Source organism: Mesoplodon bidens (genome assembly GCF_964165515.1).
Source record: "Mesoplodon bidens genome assembly, chromosome: 16".
In the NCBI taxonomy this organism is placed as follows: Eukaryota; Metazoa; Chordata; class Mammalia; order Artiodactyla; family Ziphiidae; genus Mesoplodon; species Mesoplodon bidens.
In genome coordinates, this window is record NC_138173.1 from 43,907,935 (window position 1) to 43,929,530 (window position 21,596).

General features: G+C 40.1%; 1 protein-coding gene across 1 annotated transcript; it reads right to left on the reverse strand.

The window, feature by feature from the left end:
- Positions 1-2,151: 2,151 nt before the first annotated feature.
- On the reverse strand, positions 2,152-19,785 carry PABPC1 (poly(A) binding protein cytoplasmic 1). Its single transcript, XM_081258897.1, has 15 exons — positions 19,075-19,785; positions 15,730-15,923; positions 15,409-15,524; positions 12,842-12,972; positions 11,213-11,307; positions 10,739-10,876; positions 10,433-10,528; positions 6,715-6,987; positions 6,409-6,499; positions 5,679-5,789; positions 5,443-5,597; positions 4,793-4,877; positions 4,120-4,250; positions 3,432-3,525; positions 2,152-2,599 (listed from the first exon to the last, which is right to left on the reverse strand). The coding sequence occupies exons 1-14, from the start codon at positions 19,265-19,267 to the stop codon at positions 3,433-3,435; spliced, it is 1,902 nt and encodes a 633-aa protein (XP_081115023.1). The 5' UTR covers positions 19,268-19,785; the 3' UTR covers positions 2,152-2,599; position 3,432.
- Positions 19,786-21,596: the final 1,811 nt, after the last annotated feature.

A 21,596-nucleotide genomic window follows, 5' to 3' on the forward strand; every position in this document is an offset into this window, starting at 1 on the left:
AATGCACTTATTAAGCACAACTATCCAGGTCCTCCTCTTCAGTCATTTACTCACTGCAAATGAATAGGGACCATGGTTTTACGTCAAGAGTAAGAAAATTTCAAAGTACTCTCCAAAATGTCACTCATTCACTTGTGATCCATTAGTCTGATTGACAGAAGTATAATCAAAGGTTGCATCCTGTAAACAAGACACATTACTTTAGCTTGTTTTATCCATGCAAGTCTTACTGTACATGAACTGGAGAAAAGGAGATTCTAGGCTAAACAAGCAGTTTCCAAATAGCCATTATATATCTATTACCCACAGAAAAATGTAATCAATTTAGTTTATCTCAGACCTTCCAGTAGAAGCAGCTGTACAAATGCCTTATGTACAGTAGTAGTGTCAGCTGCCTTCTTCTGCTTCACTTCAAATCCTGCATGAAGTTAGGTGCTTTAAAATAACTACTGTCGATGATGAGCCATACATTTATCAGACACTAGTCCTCATTAATTGTGGAGATTGTTTTGTGAAGTCTTGCTAACACTGAAATTAGTTAATACTGAACCACTGCTCCTAGGGGAAATAACAGGGTTAGATACCTGTGAGCCGGCACAAGAATGACCTTGAAAAGGATACTTGTTTATGAGAGCTGAAACAAGTAGGCAGACTTTTTGACCTCAGCTGGGAACATGTGCATTTCAGGTGACTCAAAATTTGATGCTCTGTGCATGTCTGCAAATGACTGAAATCTATTGTTTGCACAAGTAGATTTTTGGGGTTACAACTAACTTTTAGTGAATTTGCAAATACAGAATCATCAAATAGTGAAGACTTTTTTTGATGTCAATTCCTGCAAGTAGATCACAGACAACTACTTGATTTTGCTGCCTCCTCTAAGAAAATAGACATTTCAAAAATAGAAATGAGTTATCTTCCTATCACACAAGAAATACCGAATTCCAGCTATCCAATGTATAAAGCAAGCTACTGTCTGTGCAAACCCTATCTGTAACTCTAGATTTGGAATGGTTTCCAACTGTGAGAACTTTAGCTTGAGACATCTTAGAAGTTGCTCCTTTAAAACCTATAGGCTTGAACCATTCTGTAGTCAAATTTTGAGAAACAGTATATATTCCTCTGCCTTCCTAAAGCACTGAGGAATGCTTTCATGATGACTCAAAGATTGTTTTCATCTCAAGAAACTGTCAGAATAGGACAATGGCCAGGCAAAATACAAAATCATCACTGTAATGCCTACTAGGTGCACTGATTTAAGCCATGGGATAGGAGGTGGGGTTTGGGTATATCCGGTTCCAAATGAAGCCAAGGTGAAAAGCATTCCAGGTACAGAAGCATCATAATGCTTCAACATGCAGGGAGGGCTGCCATTGTCACAGCCAAGGTTTTATTTGGATTTATTTATTTGCTCCCAAAGGCGAGAGAGCTAGAGTTGAGACCATTCTAGCACGGTGATGAGATAATGAGATATGCAACTTAAAAAGCTAACTCTGCCAGCAGTATGTAGAGAATGGAATAGAGTTAAAACTAGGCCATCCTCTGAAGTGCACTGAAATGGCCAGGAATATCTGGTTTAATGCATATGTCCTGGGCCCCAATCCTGATCGTCTACATCTATTCTCTAGATGTAGAAGCCCTATATCTTCATTATTCACAAGTACTTTGGATGATAAGGTATTACATTGAGATAAGTCAATCATCAAATTAAAAGACTTCTAAAAAGGCTTAAAAAAACAAATCCTAAATTTTGTACACTTGATACGTCTAGTCAGTCTTCAGTGTAATTTTTCTGTTATCCATACCCTCCTATCCAACAAATACAGTAGTTGTTACTGTTTTATACCACATAAATGAGTTTAAGCTAGTTATCTGCCAGCCTAGAAACCTTAACATAGATAGTCATATACTGGCATCATCTCTAAAGATGTTAAGGTCATTTAACAAATAAAATATATGCCTTGATTCAAGAACTCACATGGAAATCTAAATTCATAAACTGCATTACAGACATTGTCTTATGCCTCTTTTCCATAAAACTAAGAACCTCTGAAGTACTTTCTCATGAAAGAGGTTCTTACACCAATTCCAGCTTATCACCTATTTACCCAAGCCAATTACAAAGAGAAATAAAATAGCATAACATCACTGTGCACTGTTTAAGGAATTTTTATTAAAGCAAGAATTTTATAATCCAAATTACGTTTCCTTGCTCAGTTATCAATTCTGTTATTTAAAACAGAAGTGACGTTCTGAGCTATGCCACAGTAAATTACAAAATTAAAGAAAGGAATGCTTTAAATTTTTGTACTTTGCTGAAAATTCTTTTTCCCAGGGTCTATAAAACATTAATTTGTTTTTATATTTTACTATTTTTTTGGGAGTTTTTTTTTTTTGTTTTTAAATCAATACGTAATCTAGGACTAGCATTATGTTTGCTAGACCTGGCATTTGCTCGGTACATAGGTTCAAAGTTTCCTTTCCTTTTTTTATTTATTTTATATTTTGCAATGTTTTTTTTCCGTAATATTTAAGTTTTTCGATGTTTAGGTATTTTTCTTCGGTGAAGCACGACTTTCTTTTCATGGTCCCTGATCATCTGTAAATGTGGGGGGAAAAAAGATTATAATCATCAAATTTAAGAGACAGAATTTAATGATTCCAACCACTAAAAAGAAAGCATCTTTACCTAAGTGGCAGAGGTGCTAACTATAGCTATAATGGCAGTCGTATTACAATATATAAATGTATCCAATTAACATGTTACACACCTTAAATTTACAGTGTTATATGTCAAATATTTTAACAAAACAAGAAAACTAACAGGACCAATACTGACACTTGTTAGTGTTAAAGCCCTTGGCCAAATTCAGCCTGTTTACAGGCTGCTTCTGTGAAGCTCTGCTGGACCCCAGCCATGCCCGCTGGTCTCCTCGTTGTCTGTGGCTGTTCTCACACTACAGGTGGAGCAGGGCAGCGTCAACATGTCACACGGCCCCCAAAGCCCCAGCCAGTTCCCATTTTACAGAAACGTTTTGCCCATCCCTGGCTCTGGCTACAGCTCCATCACCCCATTTCTTGGGGCTAACAAAAGGCAACAGCAGAGGCCAAAAGGCAACTGCCATCGCTGCCACCCAAGAAAATGTATTAAGCTATGAAAAGTCCTCCAAGAATAGCTATACAGGGCCAACCCCTGTTACAGCCATTTAATACAAATTACTACACAAAATGCTTGAAAGGGCTCTGATCTTAAAAATTCAAGTCAATACCAGGGTAACAGGTAAGTTTCCTTTAATTCCTCTGTATCTCGACTTCTCTTTGAAAAATGTGCAATGCATTTGAACTAATGGTAAAATGCGTTTTTACTATGTTTCAAAATATGCTCAAACTGTTAAAATAAAATAAGAAACAAACATAGGGGGCAGGCTCACTTTAAACAGCTGGAACCCCAGTGGCACTGTTAACTGCTTTCTGGGCAGCCTCTTTTGCTTGGTGGGCTTGTAGTACAGCTACAGCTTCATCAACCTGAAAAAAAGAAAAACTGGTTCTGAAAAATAATAATTAGACGATAATTTCAAATTGACAACACACACGTCCAACAAAGGCAAATTCCTTTCCTCAGATGAAAGTGGAAACAACTGTTATCGAAAAACATCCCAACTATATCCATATCTTTTGGGTTCCATTCCACCACTGTTCTAGAATTATGAACCTCTTGCACTTCTTAACTCTCTCCCCACCAAAAATCCCCCGAAGTTGAGAAATATCAGCAAACATCCCTTTCTCCAATAAAGATGCAGCACAGTTAAGAGAGCACGAACGCTGGAGTTACAGTGACTGGATTTGAAACCAAGCTCTGCCATTCACTAGCTGCTTTGTGAGCACTGGGCAAATTACTTAACCTCTCTATGCTTCAGTTTTTCCCCGTGTATAAAATGGGGATAATAGCACCACCATAGGTTATTATTAGGATTTTCAATTAATATTTATAAAACTCTTAGAACTGTGCATGACTTGTATAAAGCACTTATAAATGTCCTAGAAATATTAAGTTCCTACAAAACATCCTGGAATATGTACTATAAGAAGCTACTAGATAAATGATAAAATTTAAATTACTTTAGAACGGAGAGACTCTGGAGACTCAAGCATATGAAGAAGTTCTGAATTATCAATCTCCAACAACATGCCAGTGATTTTACCAGCAAGAGTAGGGTGCATGGCTTGAATTAGAGGAAAGAGCCGTTCACCTAGGGACAAAAACATTCAAACACTCCTTCAATCAAAAAAACAAAAAATTTTTAAGGCATCTACCATATTAAAACTGGGGTTTAAGAACCTTTTGTATACAGCAAATAAATGCTAACCCATAATCCACCATTTCAGTATCTTTCATGAGAAGACTGCCATAAAACGGATTAAGATCTACCACAAGGCAATTAATTCTTGGCAGTTGTCAGTTTGCCAAAAAAAAAAGATGAACTGAAGCTATGTTTACTATTAAAGTGTTAAATCTGTGCTCAGGCAAAATCAAAGTGGTTTTACTCATCTGGTTCAAATTCCTTCTTCCAAAAATGTGGCAGGGTACACAGCAAGCAATGCCCTATTACGCTGTCCACCAAAGGCAACATTTTAATAGCTTTTCCAGGCAGACAAACTGTGCCATCATAACCATTCATGCCAATTCACATCCTGCCACCCTAGCTGTCATTTATTAGGTACAGAGGAGGTCTAAATGTCTTCCTATTTTCTAGTGTCTCTATAACTGACTAGGTGGGACAAAGGTACTTACCCAACATTTGCTTCTGTTCTTGAGGAGGGGCAGATGCCAACATGGAAGCAGTCAAAGGCTCCTGACCTTGTACATGAACAGCAGGCTAGAAAGAAAACGGGAAAATTCCTAAGTTTAAAAAGTACAGAAGTAATGGCAAGTACAAATACAGCCATCACTGGAAATTAATTGGATAAAGACTGTAATCTAAACATAAATAGAAGCTGAGTGATTCAGAAATACAGCCTAAGGTAGCCATATTAACACCTAAGTGCTCAAGTATTATAAGCACAGGGGATGTTCAATTTTCTTTTTTATCTGGAGTATTCTTTGGAATCATACTTCTACTATGATCAACGACGATTTTGGTCCTAGGGTCAAAAAAAAAGGTAAGCCAAATCTCATAAACTAAACTTTATTTCACCCTTTCTTACAACTATGCCAGACAAAACTCTCATATCACATATGTAATTCAGGATGAGGGACTGCTGAATGCTTGTCTAGTTCCTAGAGTATAGCACACAGAAGACACTTTTACATACTATCAATTAGTGGCACCTCAACAAGATGTTCTACATAGCTTAAGCTCTCATTTATCATACAGTTGTCTTCACTGTCTTTGACTGAGATCAAGGACTGTCATCTTTATAAAGAAATCATTAAATCCACACCTGCTGCATGGTAACTTGTGGCTGTGCGTTAAGATGTTGTTGAGGATTGCGAACTCCCGCAGCGTATTTATACTGTGGAACGGTGCGAACAGCAGGAGTAGCTGCAGCTGCAGCAGCTGCAGGACGTGGACCCATTGTCTGTGTTGATGTGTTAGCTAAAAAAATAAAAAGATTTTCGTATTTATCTTGCTATTTCAAATTGGAGACCAACTTTTACAGGAAGGGTTAAGACTCACCAACACGCTGTGTCGACATGACTCGTGGAACCTGTGAAGAAGCTGGTCTCATAGTACTAAATGGTGGTCTAGGAGCGGCTGGGCGGATAGCACCGGGCATATTTTGGAATGCTATGTTTAAAGATACGAACACACATTAACTGGGAAAAACTCACCAAGTGTTCATGCCGCTTTTTCAGAGCTGAGGTTTACACAAAAGGCTATAGATGACCAAACATAAACAAACCATTTTTAAAAGCTTAGGCTCCTATATGCCATTTCTCCACACTTAATCATATCAGAGCATCAGTAAATAAAAATTTTTCATTCATACAAGGACAAGTACTTATTAATGTCTGAATATGATACATGAATCTGATTCTAAGTGTTCCTGCAATACAGCACTATTCCACAGGACAAGGCTGAAAATGCCTAGACCCTAGTCCTCATACATGGAACAAGATCTTTTAAAACTACTGCCTAACCAAATATGAAATTGAGTTGGATGCATTCCCAAGCTTGTCATAAAGGAAAATCAAAACAGCATAGATATTGCTGTCTTAAGGAATGGTGAAACATTTTACAATGTTTTTTTAAAAACAAAATGCTAGGATCCCCAAAATGAACACCCATAAAAATAAACTATAAAAAGCAACAGCTAATATACCATTGGGATATAACAGCTAATTCGCCTCATTTATATTTTTAGTTCAAATACTTTGCAACCTTTATAAAAAAAAAAAAAACTTACGATGAGGTCTGGCACCCTGAGCAGTCCAGCGAGGACTTGGTCTTAGTTGAGCAATTTGGCTAGGAGGATAGTATGCAGCACGGTTCTGAGTCTGTAAAAAGCAAGCAAATGTATCAGCTAAAGAAAAAAGCAAATAATGCAACTAGTTATGCACTCAAAACATTTAGCAGGTCCTCACACTCTAAGCATTTTTCAAATCCAATCATAATTAACATCTCTTCATCTTAGGGCTTTATTTTTTAGTGGGGCACAAAGATGACTGAAGAGGAAAACTTCATGAGGTTTTTGTTCTCTTCTAAAACCTACCTGTGGGATAGCTGCCATGAAGTAACCTGAAGGAGGTGCTGGCTGGTAGGGGTTGATTACAGGGTTGGGCACAGCTCTTACACTTGCCATTCTCTGCATATACTGGTTAGTGAGGTGAGCCTGGCGCTCTTCTTTGCGCTGAGCTAAAGCTACATACAATGGCTTGGTGGCCACAATTCTACCATTCATTTCTGTAACTGCTTTAGTGGCTTCTTCTGGGGAGGAGAAACACACAAATCCAAACCCTTTGCTGCGACCACCCTCCATCATAACCTATTAAAAGAAAATGGAAGAAACCACATGATTAATGCAATGGTAGGATGAGGCACAAAAAGCAGAGTATTAGCTATAGCCGCTGACTCACATTTAACTAAACCCTGTCAATGCTTTCATCATTTTTTCCCACAATTTTTCCCTTGATATCCAAATATTAAGGGTAAACTACATGCATGCATTATCCCAGCCAAGCAAAAGAAGTATAGGGGTGGAGGTACAATAGCAACTTTGTTAAAGTTTTAGATTTTCAATATTAAGGTTTAATTTCTAAATACAATCAAGGCCTACTAAATTTTAGCACCACTAAAAACATGCACAATTAAAATTTGACTATTCTAGCAATTCGAGCTGACAAGATGCTTTTATTACTCGTTAGAGGGGAGGAAAAAGCAGTTGAATATCATAATATCCACATTTTAAAATTAAAATTTCACATTTGGGCTTCCCTGGTGGCGCAGTGGTTGAGAGTCCGCCTGCCGTTACAGGGGACACGGGTTCGTGCCCCGGTCTGGGAAGATCCCGCATGCCGTGGAGCGGCTGGGCCCGTGGGCAATGGCCACTGGGCCTGCGCATCCGGAGCCTGTGCTCCGCAGCGGGAGAGGCCACAGCAGTGAGAGGCCCGCGTACCGCAAAAAAAAAAAAAAAAAATTCACATTCAAGACCATAAGGGCCATAAATATTGGGGTATAAACAATATTCAGGAAGCTCATAATGACTCAAAATCTTTTAAACAAGCAATGAGGAGATGCGAAGAACTTCTCAGTAGGCTTGCAATATACATAAGCATGCTATACAGCTACATTAAACAGCATGCTGGTGGCACAGAACAAACAAAACAGCAATCAAACAGAGACCAATGATCTTAAATAAATGCGGAATCAAAACAACAAAACAACAAAACAAACAACTGGGCTCAAGGATACAGAGAACAGACTGGTGGTTGCCAGAGAGGTACGGGGTGAAGGTAACTAAAAAGTACAAACTCCCAGGTATAAAGCAAGTCATGGGGTCATATTGTACAGCATGGGGACTACAGATAATACTGTATTATACATCTGAAAGTTGCTGAGAGTAGATCTTTACAGTTACCATTACCAGAAAAAAAATGTTTTGTAATGAATGTTAACTAGACTTATTGTGATCACTTTGCAGTATATACAAATATCAAACAATAATGTTGTATACTTGAATATGTTTTATGTCAATTATATCTCAAAAAACAGAGTCCAGAAACATACCCATGCAATTATGGGAACTTCGTATGTTAAAGCTTACATTTTAAAACGGGGGAAAAGACAGACTTTGGACTATCTAGTACGTGGTACAAAGGGATAATTCTGAATTAACTTAGAGCTCTTATTGACATCACATTGAAAAAAATCAAATTGCCAGATAAGATTCTGTATCTGAACATAAGATGCAAAAATACAGGGAAAATCTAAGATGACACAAGACCCCCAAAGTCCTAAGTGGAAGACTTGGAGAAAATACTTGCAACATAAAACAAAGCGCTGACATGAAATTTCCCCTAAATCAATAAAGATACCCAACGCAGTATAAAAATATGCAAAGAATAGGCTAAACAAGTAAACACATAAAAAGTACATCTCATTTAAAAAGATGCATACCACTTTCTACTGAAGTGACAAGACTAGTAGTAATTTAATTTGTTCAGCCTTTTTGGGACAATTCAGTTGTATGAATTTTAAATACACACACCCACTAACCAGAAACTTCAATTCTTGAACTCCAGAAATACCGGTGTGTGTGCAAAAATATATGTATAAAGATGTTTATTAGAGTGGTGGGTCTAACAGTGTTAGCATGCAAAGCAAACCAAATGACCAATAATACAGGCACAGTAAAATAAGTTATGGTACATCTATACCATGAATATTCAGCCCTTAGCAAAAAATGAGAACATGCCTGAAGTAAATATATAGCTAGATCTGTTAAGTAAAAAGACAAGTTGCAGAATAGGTATACTATGATCCTGTTTTATAAAAACTGTTTATACGTATACAAAAAGTATACAACCATGGAAAATTATCTGGAAAGGCCAACCAAACTCCTTTTGAAGACTGAAAATGAAAAATGGAGGGGTCACCCTTTTACACTTCTGTCTTGACCAATTTGTTTTTCAGCAAGCATTATCAAATTAACATAATGACCTCCTCTCCCAGAATTCCTGTGAAACTTTTTCACCTCCTTGCCAACAGCGATATGATCCACAAAGGACTTTTTGAAAAGGACTTAATAAAGACCCTCCTTTGTAAAACACGCATGCTTCTTCACACAATCAAAATAAACTGATGCACAATATTCAATTTAAATGATTTTCAGGGAACATACTGAGGATAAACAAACTCAGGAATAGATTCTATCATACTCCAGGTTCTTTTACAAAAGCACAGGCTGAATGAAACAGAAGACAACTACATCACTTGCATTTTCATGTGGATTCCTCTACTATGCTCCTTAACATTCTATGGTAGAAGTTCCCTTGGTCAATGGGGTTGCAGAGTAAAAAGATCAGCCACGAGGTCACTCCAGACCACTCAGTTTTAATTTTTCCTGTACTCTCTTGAGAATCTGTTTAAAGTTTTAGATACTCTTCCCACCCCTCAAGGTACATACATACAGAACTTTAAATACAGAAGGATTCTTGGGCCATGGACACCAGAAAAAACACCTAAAGCAGAGGTTCTTATATCAAAATTCCAGAATTTAAACTAGAACCTTACTGTTTTATTTCTTAATTTCTGATTTCAAGTAAAAGCAAACATGATCTCTACCTTTACTCTTAGGGGGCTTTAAGTTTGACTCCCCAGAGTGAATTCTGTAAGCAAGTATAGATTAGCTCAAATAGTAACAATTACAGTTCCCTAATAAATTGCTTCCTTTAACCAGTAAAATAACTAGTTTAACAGAGTACAGAACAGTGCATATCATGTGATGATCAATCACTATGATCATCAAATGCAGCCTTTCTAGCCACTTCAAATCTGAAATAAGTGGTTTTTTTGGTTTGTTTTGGGGTTTTTTTTTCCGGTACGCGGGCCTCTCACTGTTGTGGCCTCTCCCGTTGCGGAGCACAGGCTCCGGACACGCAGGCTCAGCGGCCATGGCTCACGGGCCCAGCCGCTCCACGGCATGTGGGACCTTCCCGGACCGGGGCATGAACCCGTGTCCCCTGCATCGGCAGGCGGACTCTCAACCCTGCGCCACCAGGGAAGCCCTGAATATAAGTTTTTGAAGTAATGAAGCAAAGATATGATTTTCTGAAAAATGAAAGGCTGGTTTTTTAGAGAAAAGAAAAAACTATTTGACCATTCATTTATAAAGAAAAACACTCCATATGAAATATAAAATTTATATACATATATCCATGGGCATGGATTTTTCCCAAATCTTAAAAAAAAAAGTGCGTCATATGCTTTACCTTTGCACTAGTGATTGTACCGAATGGAGAAAACTCTTTCCGGAGACGTTCATCATCAATACCATCATCAAGATTTTTCACATAAAGGTTAACACCCTAAAAAAAAAAAAAAAAAGAAAAAAAAAATTTAGAAAAAGGAAAAAGAAAACCATAGTGGTACTTAAGCATACTTCCTATTATCTTATCCCATGTTTCCTCTCCTTTTCCCCTCTCAAACCCTCCAGTTACCTGTCAGTAACTGAAATGAACATAAAATAGGTTTCCTCATCCCTGTCTTATTTTCACTCGTTCAGTTAAAAAAGGAACCTGGTATCTGGTGATCCTATCTTGCTTCATCTGTTCAAATTTGCGCTTAAGTTCCGTCTGTCGTTCCACTTTTTTCTGGGCTCGACCAACATAAATTTGTTTTCCATTGAGCTCCTTTCCGTTCATCTCATCCACAGCCTTACAAAGACCACAAAATTTAAATTACTAACTTGTAATATATAAATTCATTTTTTAACAATAAAGAAAATATGTTAGATTATAAAAGCTAAAGATGGACCCACCATAAAAACTAAACTTTGAGGTTTTAAGACAACAGAGGTTTTCAATTTATACCCTCAAAATATATAAAATGCAAGTAATTCAAAACAATACACGTGGAGATGAACATGTAGACTAGCCGTTGGTACGCATGTGTATTTCAATGCAAGAGCAACTCAACTTTACACCCCCACATCTTACTATAAAATACAGAAAAACCCACACTGCCTTTGGTTAGTATATTTTAAGTCTTACTTTCTGTGCATCTTCATGCCTTTCGAAGCTTACAAATCCAAAACCTTTGGATTTTCCACTCTCATCAGTCATTACTTTCACACTTAAGGCAGGTCCTAAAAAAATTTTTTTTAATGATTCAAAGATATTCCATACAACATTTAGTTTATACATTTCAAGTTTCAATACACAAACAAAGCCATGAAAAAAAAACATAAAAATGGGGATTAAAAAAAACTCTAAGCCTCCAGAAATTTATTCCTCCTATAACCACCCTCTTCTCTCCCACCATGGGCACTAAATATTCTCTTAAAGACCCTTTATTTCTACTAAGAAGCTAAGTAAATACTCTATTCCCTGAAACACTCCTCCTTCCATTTAAGGAGATATGTTTTAGACAAATGTAAATGATGAAGTTTTATTCTTAGCATTAATACAAAACAGATGCATTATTTTAAAACAATTTGTTTTTCTTTAAGAATTTTTAAGCCTTGGCCCACTTGATGTTCAACAACGAGTAGAGGAAACACGGGGTTTGACCTTTGACATAGCAGAAGCACCTGGAGGAGGTGGCATGTTTCTGAAGACACATATTCCCCCACCACCCCCTGAAATAAAACAGACTTAACAGAAGTGCTAAGTATTATCTCAGGTAGGTGGGGAAAAAAAGATTAAAAATCACATCTGATTACAGAGAATCTGCAAGACGTATGGGCACACATCAACTGTTTAGAGGGTTCAATGTGGCATGCCAGCTTGGCAATAGTAAAGTATTAGATTTCCTCATTCTTTACGATTTGAGATGCTTTTTAAAAGGGGACACCTATTTAAGTTAAACAAAAAGGAAAGCAAAGGTAAGGGGCAAGTAAATCACCTGCAAGGGTACAATTTAAAGTTCATTTTCTGATCAGCTACACAACTATCTAAAGTGAGACCAGTTACACACTTCACGGGAAAATCTGGATCTTTGTCTTTAAAAGTCATTATTTTAGGGCTTCCCTGGTGGCGCAGTGGTTGAGAGTCCGCCTGCCGATGCAGGGGACGTGGGTTCGTGCCCCGGTCCGGGAGGATCCCACATGCCGCGGAGCGGCTAGGCCCGTGAGCCATGGCCGCTGAGCCTGCGCATCTGGAGCCTGTGCTCCGCAGCAGGAGAGGCCACAGCAGTGAGAGGCCCACGTATTGCAAAAAAAAAAAAAAAAAAAAACAAAAGTCATTATTTTAAATTGCTCAAACATGATGCCAAGACTGGCCAAATATCCTAAAGCTGGCCAGCTTTCCTGTCCCATAATTAAAGACTACATTCCAACCTAAGTTGGCTGTGTCTCATGCAACGCCTCTGATGAGATGGGATCTGTTAGTGCATAAATCCAGCACAATTTCTTAACACAGCAAAAGCTTTTAAGATCTGTTCCAATTACACAGTCACACCTTATGGTGCTAATACAATGCTATTAACCTTTAAACTGGATAGAATTTTATTTATATGCTAGTATAATGGACTATCAGTAGCTTAATCCAAATAACTACAATATTTTAAAATATGTGAAGTCCCATTTATTTTTTTAGTATAAAATATTAGCCAAAACTAACATAGAACAATTACTCAGAACTGAGTATAAAAATTTAATTTAGACACATTACCAAACTTGCCAAAGAGATCCTTAAGGCGCTCATCATCCATGTCTTCTCCAAAATTCTTGATGTAAACATTGGTGAACTCTTTTGCCCTAGCTCCGAGTTCTGCTTCTCGTTCCTTACGAGACTTAAATCGTCCAACAAATCTAATAAAATAGATAAGAACTATAAAATTCGGTTCTATTTTATGAAGTTCAGGTTAATTAAGCCTGATGGTTGATTCTGTAATAGTTACTGATAATTTCAGAATCTCTAATAAAAAGCAAACTATAAAACAGAAATAGGGCCTTAAGTGAAATGTGAGAACAAACCTCTTAACTATAATCACGAAAAAGAACATTTTTCTTAATACACACTCCTCTCCCTTCCTTCTAGCTAACCTAGGGTTAAGATTACGTCCAGCAATACAAACTAGTGGAGTATGCCTGCCCCACGCCAGTGAAAAGACAGAAAAGCTTTTATCGTTGCTGTTTCAACATGGCTCTTGCACTCAGTTTGCAATCTCCTAAAATATAAATTTAAGCTACCGAATTCTGTACTCTAACGTACAACAGCCTGGAACAAATTTCTCTGCAGCATTATCAACAAAATGTGTTTTAAAAATTGAGGTTTTCCCTAAAAGTAGTACATGTGTCATTAAAGAATATAATATACATCAAAAAACCATCGCCCAGGGGCTTCCCTGGTGGTGCACTGGTTGAGAATCTGCCTGCTAATGCAGGGGACACGGGTTCGAGCCCTGGTCTGGGAGGATCCCACATGTCACGGAGCAACTAGGCCTGTGAGCCACAGCTACTGAGCCTGCACTTTGCAACAAGAGAGGCCGTGATACTGAGAGGCCCGAGCACCGCGATGAAGAGTGGCCCCCGCTTGCCACAACTAGAGAAAGCCCTCGCACAGAAACGAAGGCCCAACACAGCAAAAATAAATAAATTAATAAACTCCTACCCCCAACATCTTCTTAAAGAAAAAAAAACAAAAAACCATCGCCCATAATCCCACCCAAATCATGACTGACTTTTCATAGGCCTTTTTGTTCTCTGTGCTTAAGAACTTTAGTCCAGCACAATTCCTTTCTATAGGAGACACCTACATTTTATTCCCTTAGCTGCACCCCACACTTCCCCCCCACCCATATGGTGCTGCTTCTCCACGCAATTAGTTTTATAAATGTTCTCAGTGGGAACATGATATTCCACTGCGGACAACAAAACTTTCTTTTGTAAATAATGCCACAACGTTATGAAACTTTGTTATTTGTTCTTAGGATAGAGTTGCAGAAATCATGGCAGCTCGAAAGGTATATAAATGATCTTAAGTTTATACCTACCAACTGCTTTCCAAAAAGGGCTGTATCATTTTATACTCAAAAAACAGCAATAAATCAAGTTCTTTATTTAATCTAGACCTCCACCAGTGGTAGCCATTCTTTTTTTTCCCCTAAAGCACTGCTGACAGGCAAAAGATAGTTTCATCTCTGAATACTAATGCTGCTGAACATTTTTCTCATTTAAAGATGTATTATTTTTAAGAATTAGCCTTTGTAAACATTGTTCCCATTGAGGAGTTGCTGGTTTTCTTAGACTTGTATGGGGTTCTTTACACACTACAAAGTCTTTCCTTAATCATGTAATTGACAGAACTCAAACAGGTAACACCACGTGCATGGCTCCTCCATGTACGGACTGACCATACCACTTGATGCAGATTTATGAAAACCACACCTAAGAGTGATGCAGTTGACCTGTAATAACCAAACCCAGTTTGTGTGCCATCACTGCAGTTTACATGAGCTCGCAGCTCACTTACAATATGACTGCACAGCTGAATGTGCCTAATTAAGCAAAATCCACTGGCATTGAAGATAAAATTGAGACTTGTAATTTCTCTGGGCTCCACAAAATCTGTATTTTTACAACTTGTAGCAGAAAGTCTTATAGAGGTTTTATCGGTGTCATTATTTTAAAAGTTTGCAACTTTTAAGAACAAGTTTATTTCAGAAAAGATTAATCATGAAGACTTCTGGTTTAATTACGATTTATCTTTACATGGGGAAGGGAGCCAAAAGGTGTTGAAACAACAATTATGACAATCTTTAAACTCCAGCAATAAACTGTGGGAGTAAAGCCAAGCAGAGAGTCACCCTGGGCTCTGAATTTAGACCACTGGGTTTGTATCGCAGTTTATCTGTCATACCAGCATGTAAATACAGGCAAGTTATTTAAGCTTCACCTTTGAATGTAAAAGGGGCTAATTACTACCTTGGGAATTATGATTAAGTTTCTGCCTGGATTTCTAGTTTTTCAACTAATATGCACTTATTTTGAAAAAGCTTTATATTCCAGCATACCTATCTTCTGCTGTTTCTTTTCTGTTTGAATGCTGACCAGCTGTATTAATTCACTGTTACTTGTATGTTACACTGAATGTGGAAAAAAGACAATTATAAAATCTACCAAGATGTGGTTTATCAATTTTCACTTTAGTTGTATCTCTTTTAAGAGCACAAATATATTACTTGTAAAATGCATGAACTATTAAAAGCATTTGAAGTATGGTTAACTAAACATTTATATACTTACACTTTGCGATCATTTAGAAGCATCCCATTCATTTTTTCAATAGCTCTTTCAGCTGCTTCTTGTGTCTCAAAATGCACAAATCCATAACCCTTGGAACCATTTTCATCACAAACCACCTAGGGAAAAATGTGTAATAATTTTTCATTACTTGCTATTGATTTAGCATTTTTCCAGTATTCAGAGATAACTTGTCAGCTACCTAACCTGGGCATTTGGGAAATAAAGATATCCATTAACAGAGAGCATGGTTGCTATCTTAAGGAATAAACTACAAGTAACTAAAACACTGTAAGTATGTTTACCTGTCATATTTTTGCTTACCTTACATGAAAGGATGTTACCAAAAGCAGAAAATGTATCATACAGTGCTTTATTATCAATGGATTTGTCCAAATTTTTAATGAATATGTTGCCCACTCCACTTTTGCGAAGTGATGGATCACGCTGAGACCACATAATGCGTACTGGCTTGCCCTTTATAACATCAAAATTCATGGTGTCCAAAGCACGCTCCGCTGCAGGAAGACATTTTCAAAATAAATATTATTTCAAAACTTTTACAGCCCACTTAAAATTATATAAACTATTGTGCAGGGAACAGTAGGGCACATGGTCCCTCTACCTCTTTAAAGTTCAAGATGGCTGGACCTTACCTCATACCAGTCTAGATTTAAATTGTACAATGCAAAAAGAGAAGACAAATATCAAAAAACCCCAAATTTCCCATGTTAATTTGTTCATGGATGACGTATTGTTAAGAACTAACTTATTTCTGCAACAGCCTCTTCCTTTAATTGCCATGAAATTTAAAAGCACCTTTTTGTTCCTAGTCAACTGTAAAACCGAGATTCCCCTTCACAATCTGCTTAATAAGCAATATAAAAGACAGTAAGCAACTGTACATTATCCACAAGCAGAGCAGTTTATGGACTTTCACGCATTTTAACTTCTCTGTTACTTGTCAAAACTGTTTCTTGCTTATCACTGTCAGTACTGAAAAAAAATTAGTCCATTTTCTAAAAAAAAAAAAATTCCTGACTTATTGGGGGGATTTCAGTGATTCATGGCACAATTCCTACGGCCATGTTTAAAAAAAAAAAAAAAAAAGAAGGGCTTTATCCATTCGGAAAGACTTGAATCAGGCTTTCCAAAACTAAAGTGAAGTTGGACGTACTTAGCTATGTAACACAAAACTTTTGAAATACAAGGTCTACGATAGTCACAATTCACTTTTAATGCTTTATTTACATATAAAACCAATTTTATCTTAGATCACTCATTTACTTAATAACTGATGATTAATCAATTATTTCTGAACAGTGCTAGAAAATTTCAAAACCTACCCTATGATTACATCTATGAAGGATCAAATTATGTGCACCTGTACCATTAAAGAAACACTTATTACAGAAGTTTAGACTCTAAATGGAAAAATATATCCTTAAGTAGAAAAGACTAGTCCCTAAAGAGTGGGAACACACAGTCCATTTGAAGTCCTGAAACACCAATTTTCACAAATTCCATGCTAGTGTTAACTGTAAACTTAGTTAGAGGACAAATTTTCCAGCCACTTCTTTCTATAAATGAAAGTTTTAGTTTCTAGAAGACAGTGACAAACGACTGTCAGCTCATTTATCAACTGACCACGCCTACTCAGCTCCCCTAGGTTTTAGCTGACTTTGCTTGAGCTTCTTTTGAATGAGTCACCTCTTCCTGTTAAATTGGAAACTGGTCACTTTCAGAAGCTATTCTACAAATACATCAATGTAGCAATAAATAAGGGGGAGAAAAAACTGGAAACCACTGAAAATAATATTTGGAAAGACAATAATTTGTATATATAGAAATGAAATAAATGGAAGATGGAAAAACGCTACCTTCTTTTGAGTAGTTACAATACTCGTCTACTGCAATAGATGGGTAATATACAGTGAGTGTACTGTAACCACGGTAACCTGAAGTGCAACTTTTCTAACCCCAAGAAATTTTAAAAATGGTTTTTTTTCGAATTTAAAATTGTTCAATTTAGAAAGAATAACAGCCACTTTCAGAAGTTTACATTTCATGCTCTCTAGAATTTGTCCAAGTTTTCTCTATCAACTCTTCACTTTGTGATTATCTGCCCCCAAATTATCTTCCCTGATCTTTCATTCAGCGATAAATCTTGACCAGAGTTGGGAAGAACCAGTGACATTTGGAGCTACTGCCTACAGAGCAAAAGGGCAGAAAACTTGCAGTGCAGTTTTACAACTTCGGGCTTGCTGTCACTCAATAGCCTGCCTACCCCAAAATCGCAGTATTAACTTTACCTAGTGAAAAGCTGATCACTAAATAACTCCAGATCTGTTAATGAAATAAAGTTTCAATTCCACCTTTAAGGCCTTTCCTACAAAAATAAAAATAAATTCCTTATATTTTGTAACACTTGACATATATTCAAGTAGCCAGGGGAAAAAAGGGCAAAAGTGGACCATAAAGTCAAGTGAAAATGACTTTTGCAAGTCAATTGATCCAGATATAAAGAAAAATCCTGGCAAGTCATCAGGTCACATATCTGTTTGCCAAATTTTGGATTTTTTGCAAACTGTTTAACTTTACTTTAAAAATACAAGGTTAGCTGCGTCTTTTTCCCCATAAATTTCAAGCTGACTCTAGTGCTCAATCATTCCCCATGATGTATGGATATTCTGGACTACTTTAAAAAAAAAGAAACCACCACTAGAATGCCACATAATAGTCCAGTCCACACGACACTCACAAGTAACATCTTCCAGTCAAAACTGGTGACGGCATTTTTAAGTAAAATTCCTCAAAACCATAGAAACTATTTCAGAGGGAAAAAAATATTCCGAACAAATCACCAGTACTACGAAACTAACTCGATTAAAAAAAATCACAACTACCTAAATAGCCTGAGAAAACGATGGCCTCCAAAAGGGTTCTCTTCCACATCCCCTCCCTCCTAACCTGCTGTTAAGAGTGAGAAATGTCTTAACTAGAGGAAAAACCCCAATGCACGTCTCATTGGTAGTTTATACTTCCAGAGCCATCAGTCACTGACAAGTTATTAAGAACGGAATCAGAAGCCTGCTGACCACCACCAGACCACCATATTAACTTTTTATTCTAAGTCCCCGTGGCTCCCCCAGGCGATTGGGCCAGTAGCCGGAACAGGCCTCGGGCCTGTGAGGTTACAGGGTTCAACACGTGGTATTTTTCGAGCAACGAAATGCACTTCCTGGGGCGTCCTGGGGCGCCGGCAAGAGCCTCGGGTGGTGGGAGCGCCTCCACCTATTACCGGAAAAGGGGGCTCGGCGCTCAACACCCCAGAATCCCGCAGCTACTGGCGGAAGCGTCGTGTTAGAACCCATTCTCACCCACCCTCCCGGCGCGTCATCACCCTAAAGTTTGAGAGCGGCTGAGGCCGAGAAAATGGTCGCAAAGGAGGAAGTGGCCCGGCGTACGAGGGGCGTGCGGCTGCCGGCAGCGCGGGTCCCAGTGGGCGCGGGGAACCGGGGTACTGGCGCCCGAGCCTCGCCCCGCTGGCCCCGGGGAGGGCTGGTGACATGCCCTCCTGCCCCCTCCCCCCGGGCCGCCGGCCTAACCCGCCCGCCGCCGCCGCCTGAGCCTCATGGCCGCCCGCCCGCCGTCGGGCCCGGCTCTCACCGTCTGCCGGCTGCTGGAAGTTCACATACGCGTAGCCCAAGGAGCGGCGGGTGATCATGTCCCTGCAGACCCGGATGGAGAGGATGGGCCCGGCCGGGCTGAACTTCTCATAGAGCATCGCCTCGGTCACGTCGGGGTGTAGGTCCCCCACGTAGAGCGAGGCCATGGGGTAGCTGGGGGCGCTGGGGTTCATTTCGGCACGGCTGCCCGCAGGGCCACAGGCCGCGACCTTTCCGTGAGAGGGAAAGAGCGAATGCTGGGGTCGCGGGCCGGAGCCGGGGGGAGGGGAGCGGGGGCAAGCGCAGAGGGACAAAAATCAACCGGAATCGAAAACTACTCAACAGCCGCAGAACGGAGTCGATCCGCTGCCGCTGGCTGCTGGCTGCCGGCTGCCGGCTGGGGAGCGAGGGTGGCGGTGTCGGGTCCGGGCAGCGGGAAGGCCTCGGTCTCTTGGTTCCTTCTTGGAGCTGCTGCGGGGCCGCGGGCGGGCGGGTCGGTCTCGGTTGCTTCACCGGGTTATTTTATAAAACAGGAAGAAAAAAAAATAAAAGTCTCCGGCGGGGGAGACGCGGATTTTTTGTAAATTTTTTTTGGGTTTTTTAAAAGATTTTTTAAGATTTTTTTGGATTTTTTTAATAATAAATGTGTGTTCCGAGACCGGAGCACACACTCCGCACTCTCAGCACTAACCGCCGGGGAGAAGGGGAAGCACCGCCTCCTGCACCCTCTACTTATACACCGCGCCGCACTCGCCCTGCCCCCGCGCGTCTGACGCCAGGGCCCTACGCGAGCGTCAGCGCCGGAGGAGGAGGAGAAAAGGAGGCGAGTGGGAGGAGGGAAAAGAAAACAGGAGGAGGAAAGAGCAAAGAGGAAGGGAGAGGTGGCGGCGGCGGACGCTGCGGGGGTGGGGGTGGGGGTGGGGCGGGGTGGGGGTGGGGCGGGGCGGGGGCGGGGCTTATGCGCACGCGCCGCGGCCGGGGGGCGGGGCCCATGCGGTGTAGGGCCCGTGGGGGAAGGGAGGGCCGGCTCGCAGGCTGGTCTCCGAGGAGCCGGGTGGGACGGCCCCTCCTCCCTCACATCCCGCCCCACCTCCACCCGGGAGAAGCGTTAACTGTCACCTAGGCGGTGGGTGGCGCGCGGGGCTTTCGGGTTTCTAGGCTCTAACCACCCCCCACGTGCACGGCCACCCGGGCCAGGCCTGCTCCACTGTCACCCTCTCCTGAGGGACGCTGGGCACGAGTGGACCGGTATGATCCCTTCCAGGCCCAGTTTCTGAAACGTGGGTGAAAGGAGCCAGGGCTGACTCCCCAGTTCTCCTACCGGACCGCACTACGAGTCCCAGCGGGCAGCGCCGCTACGGCCTCGGCCGCCGAAGCGGTGCCTGCTGGGAGCTGGAGTCCCCAAAGGCCGCGGCGCTCGCTGACCCCAACTGGCCGCGGATCGTGGCCGCCCACTCGTGGACCCCCAACCGTCCTGGCGCTGGACCCCGGTCGCCGCCCCGCGGTGCTTCCAATAGAGGGAGGGGAGGGGCCCTCGTACTCCCGGTCCTCTCGGTTCCGAGCCCTAGAATCTACCCGGTCTCCCCAGTCTCCCCATTGGGTGCTGTCGTTGGTCAAAGTGATTTTAATTGGGGGAAACTATCTTGGGGTCTTTGTCCGCTTCCCTTTTTAAAGTATCGTGATCGCTGTTCACTTAAGGTGCTAGGTTGGAATCTGATTCGTGCTCTTTCTGCCAGAAATTTCTTTGAGGTAGAAAACAGGACTCCAGAAAAATAAATGTTTTTCTTTAAAGTATGAGTCTATCACAGTCATACATGGCACCACAGACCTGCAACCAGACAAAATTAGAAATAGTCTAAACGCGGTATTAAAAATGTTTAAAACAATTTTGTGGTTAGTTGGGGTCTTTAATAGTAATGGTAGCTGTAATGAATCGATAGCAAAAATACCAGTTAATAGGAATGACATTAAGTCAACATACAAATCCCACATTAAAGTAGTAATGTATGTTACAGTTTTTAAAGCACTTGCATAAACATCCTATCATTTGTTCCCTACAGCAATCTTGTGTGGGATGTGGAGCAAGTAGTAATAATTTTATTTTACTGTTAAGGGAATGGTCTCAAGTTAAATGATTTCCCAATTCATTCTTTTATTCAATAAACTTTAAAGCATGTCAAATATATTGCCAGGTGTGGACTGGGTACTTTATTCTCATTTAATTCAAACTTAAACCTGCAGAATCCCACATAAGTGCTATTTTGTCCCTGTCTTGGTAGGAAGAGGATAATATTTTGGAAAACATGTTGCCCTATGTGCTTTATTAGGCAAAAGAGCAAGACTGAGGGCTGTGCATTAGGAAGACACATCTATTACTAGATGACAAATCACCATTCAATCTATTAGAACTCTGTGGTTAAAATCAATCCATTCATATGTTTATTGAGTACCTACCAAGTGTATCTGTATGTAGGGAAAGTACATGACAGACACAAATTGCTGTCCTCAAGAGGCTGCTGATGA

Bases quoted from the DNA above. Each gene is read 5' to 3' on its own strand.
- PABPC1 (XM_081258897.1), bottom strand. From the start codon at position 19,267: ATGAACCCCAGCGCCCCCAGCTACCCCATGGCCTCGCTCTACGTGGGG. The intron at 12,973-15,408 runs GTAAGTATATAA...CTATTTTATTAG, and splicing joins CTTCTAAATGATCGCAAAGT to ATTTGTTGGACGATTTAAGT. The intron at 6,988-10,432 runs GTAAAGCATATG...TTCTTTTAATAG, and splicing joins GTACAATCACTAGTGCAAAG to GTTATGATGGAGGGTGGTCG.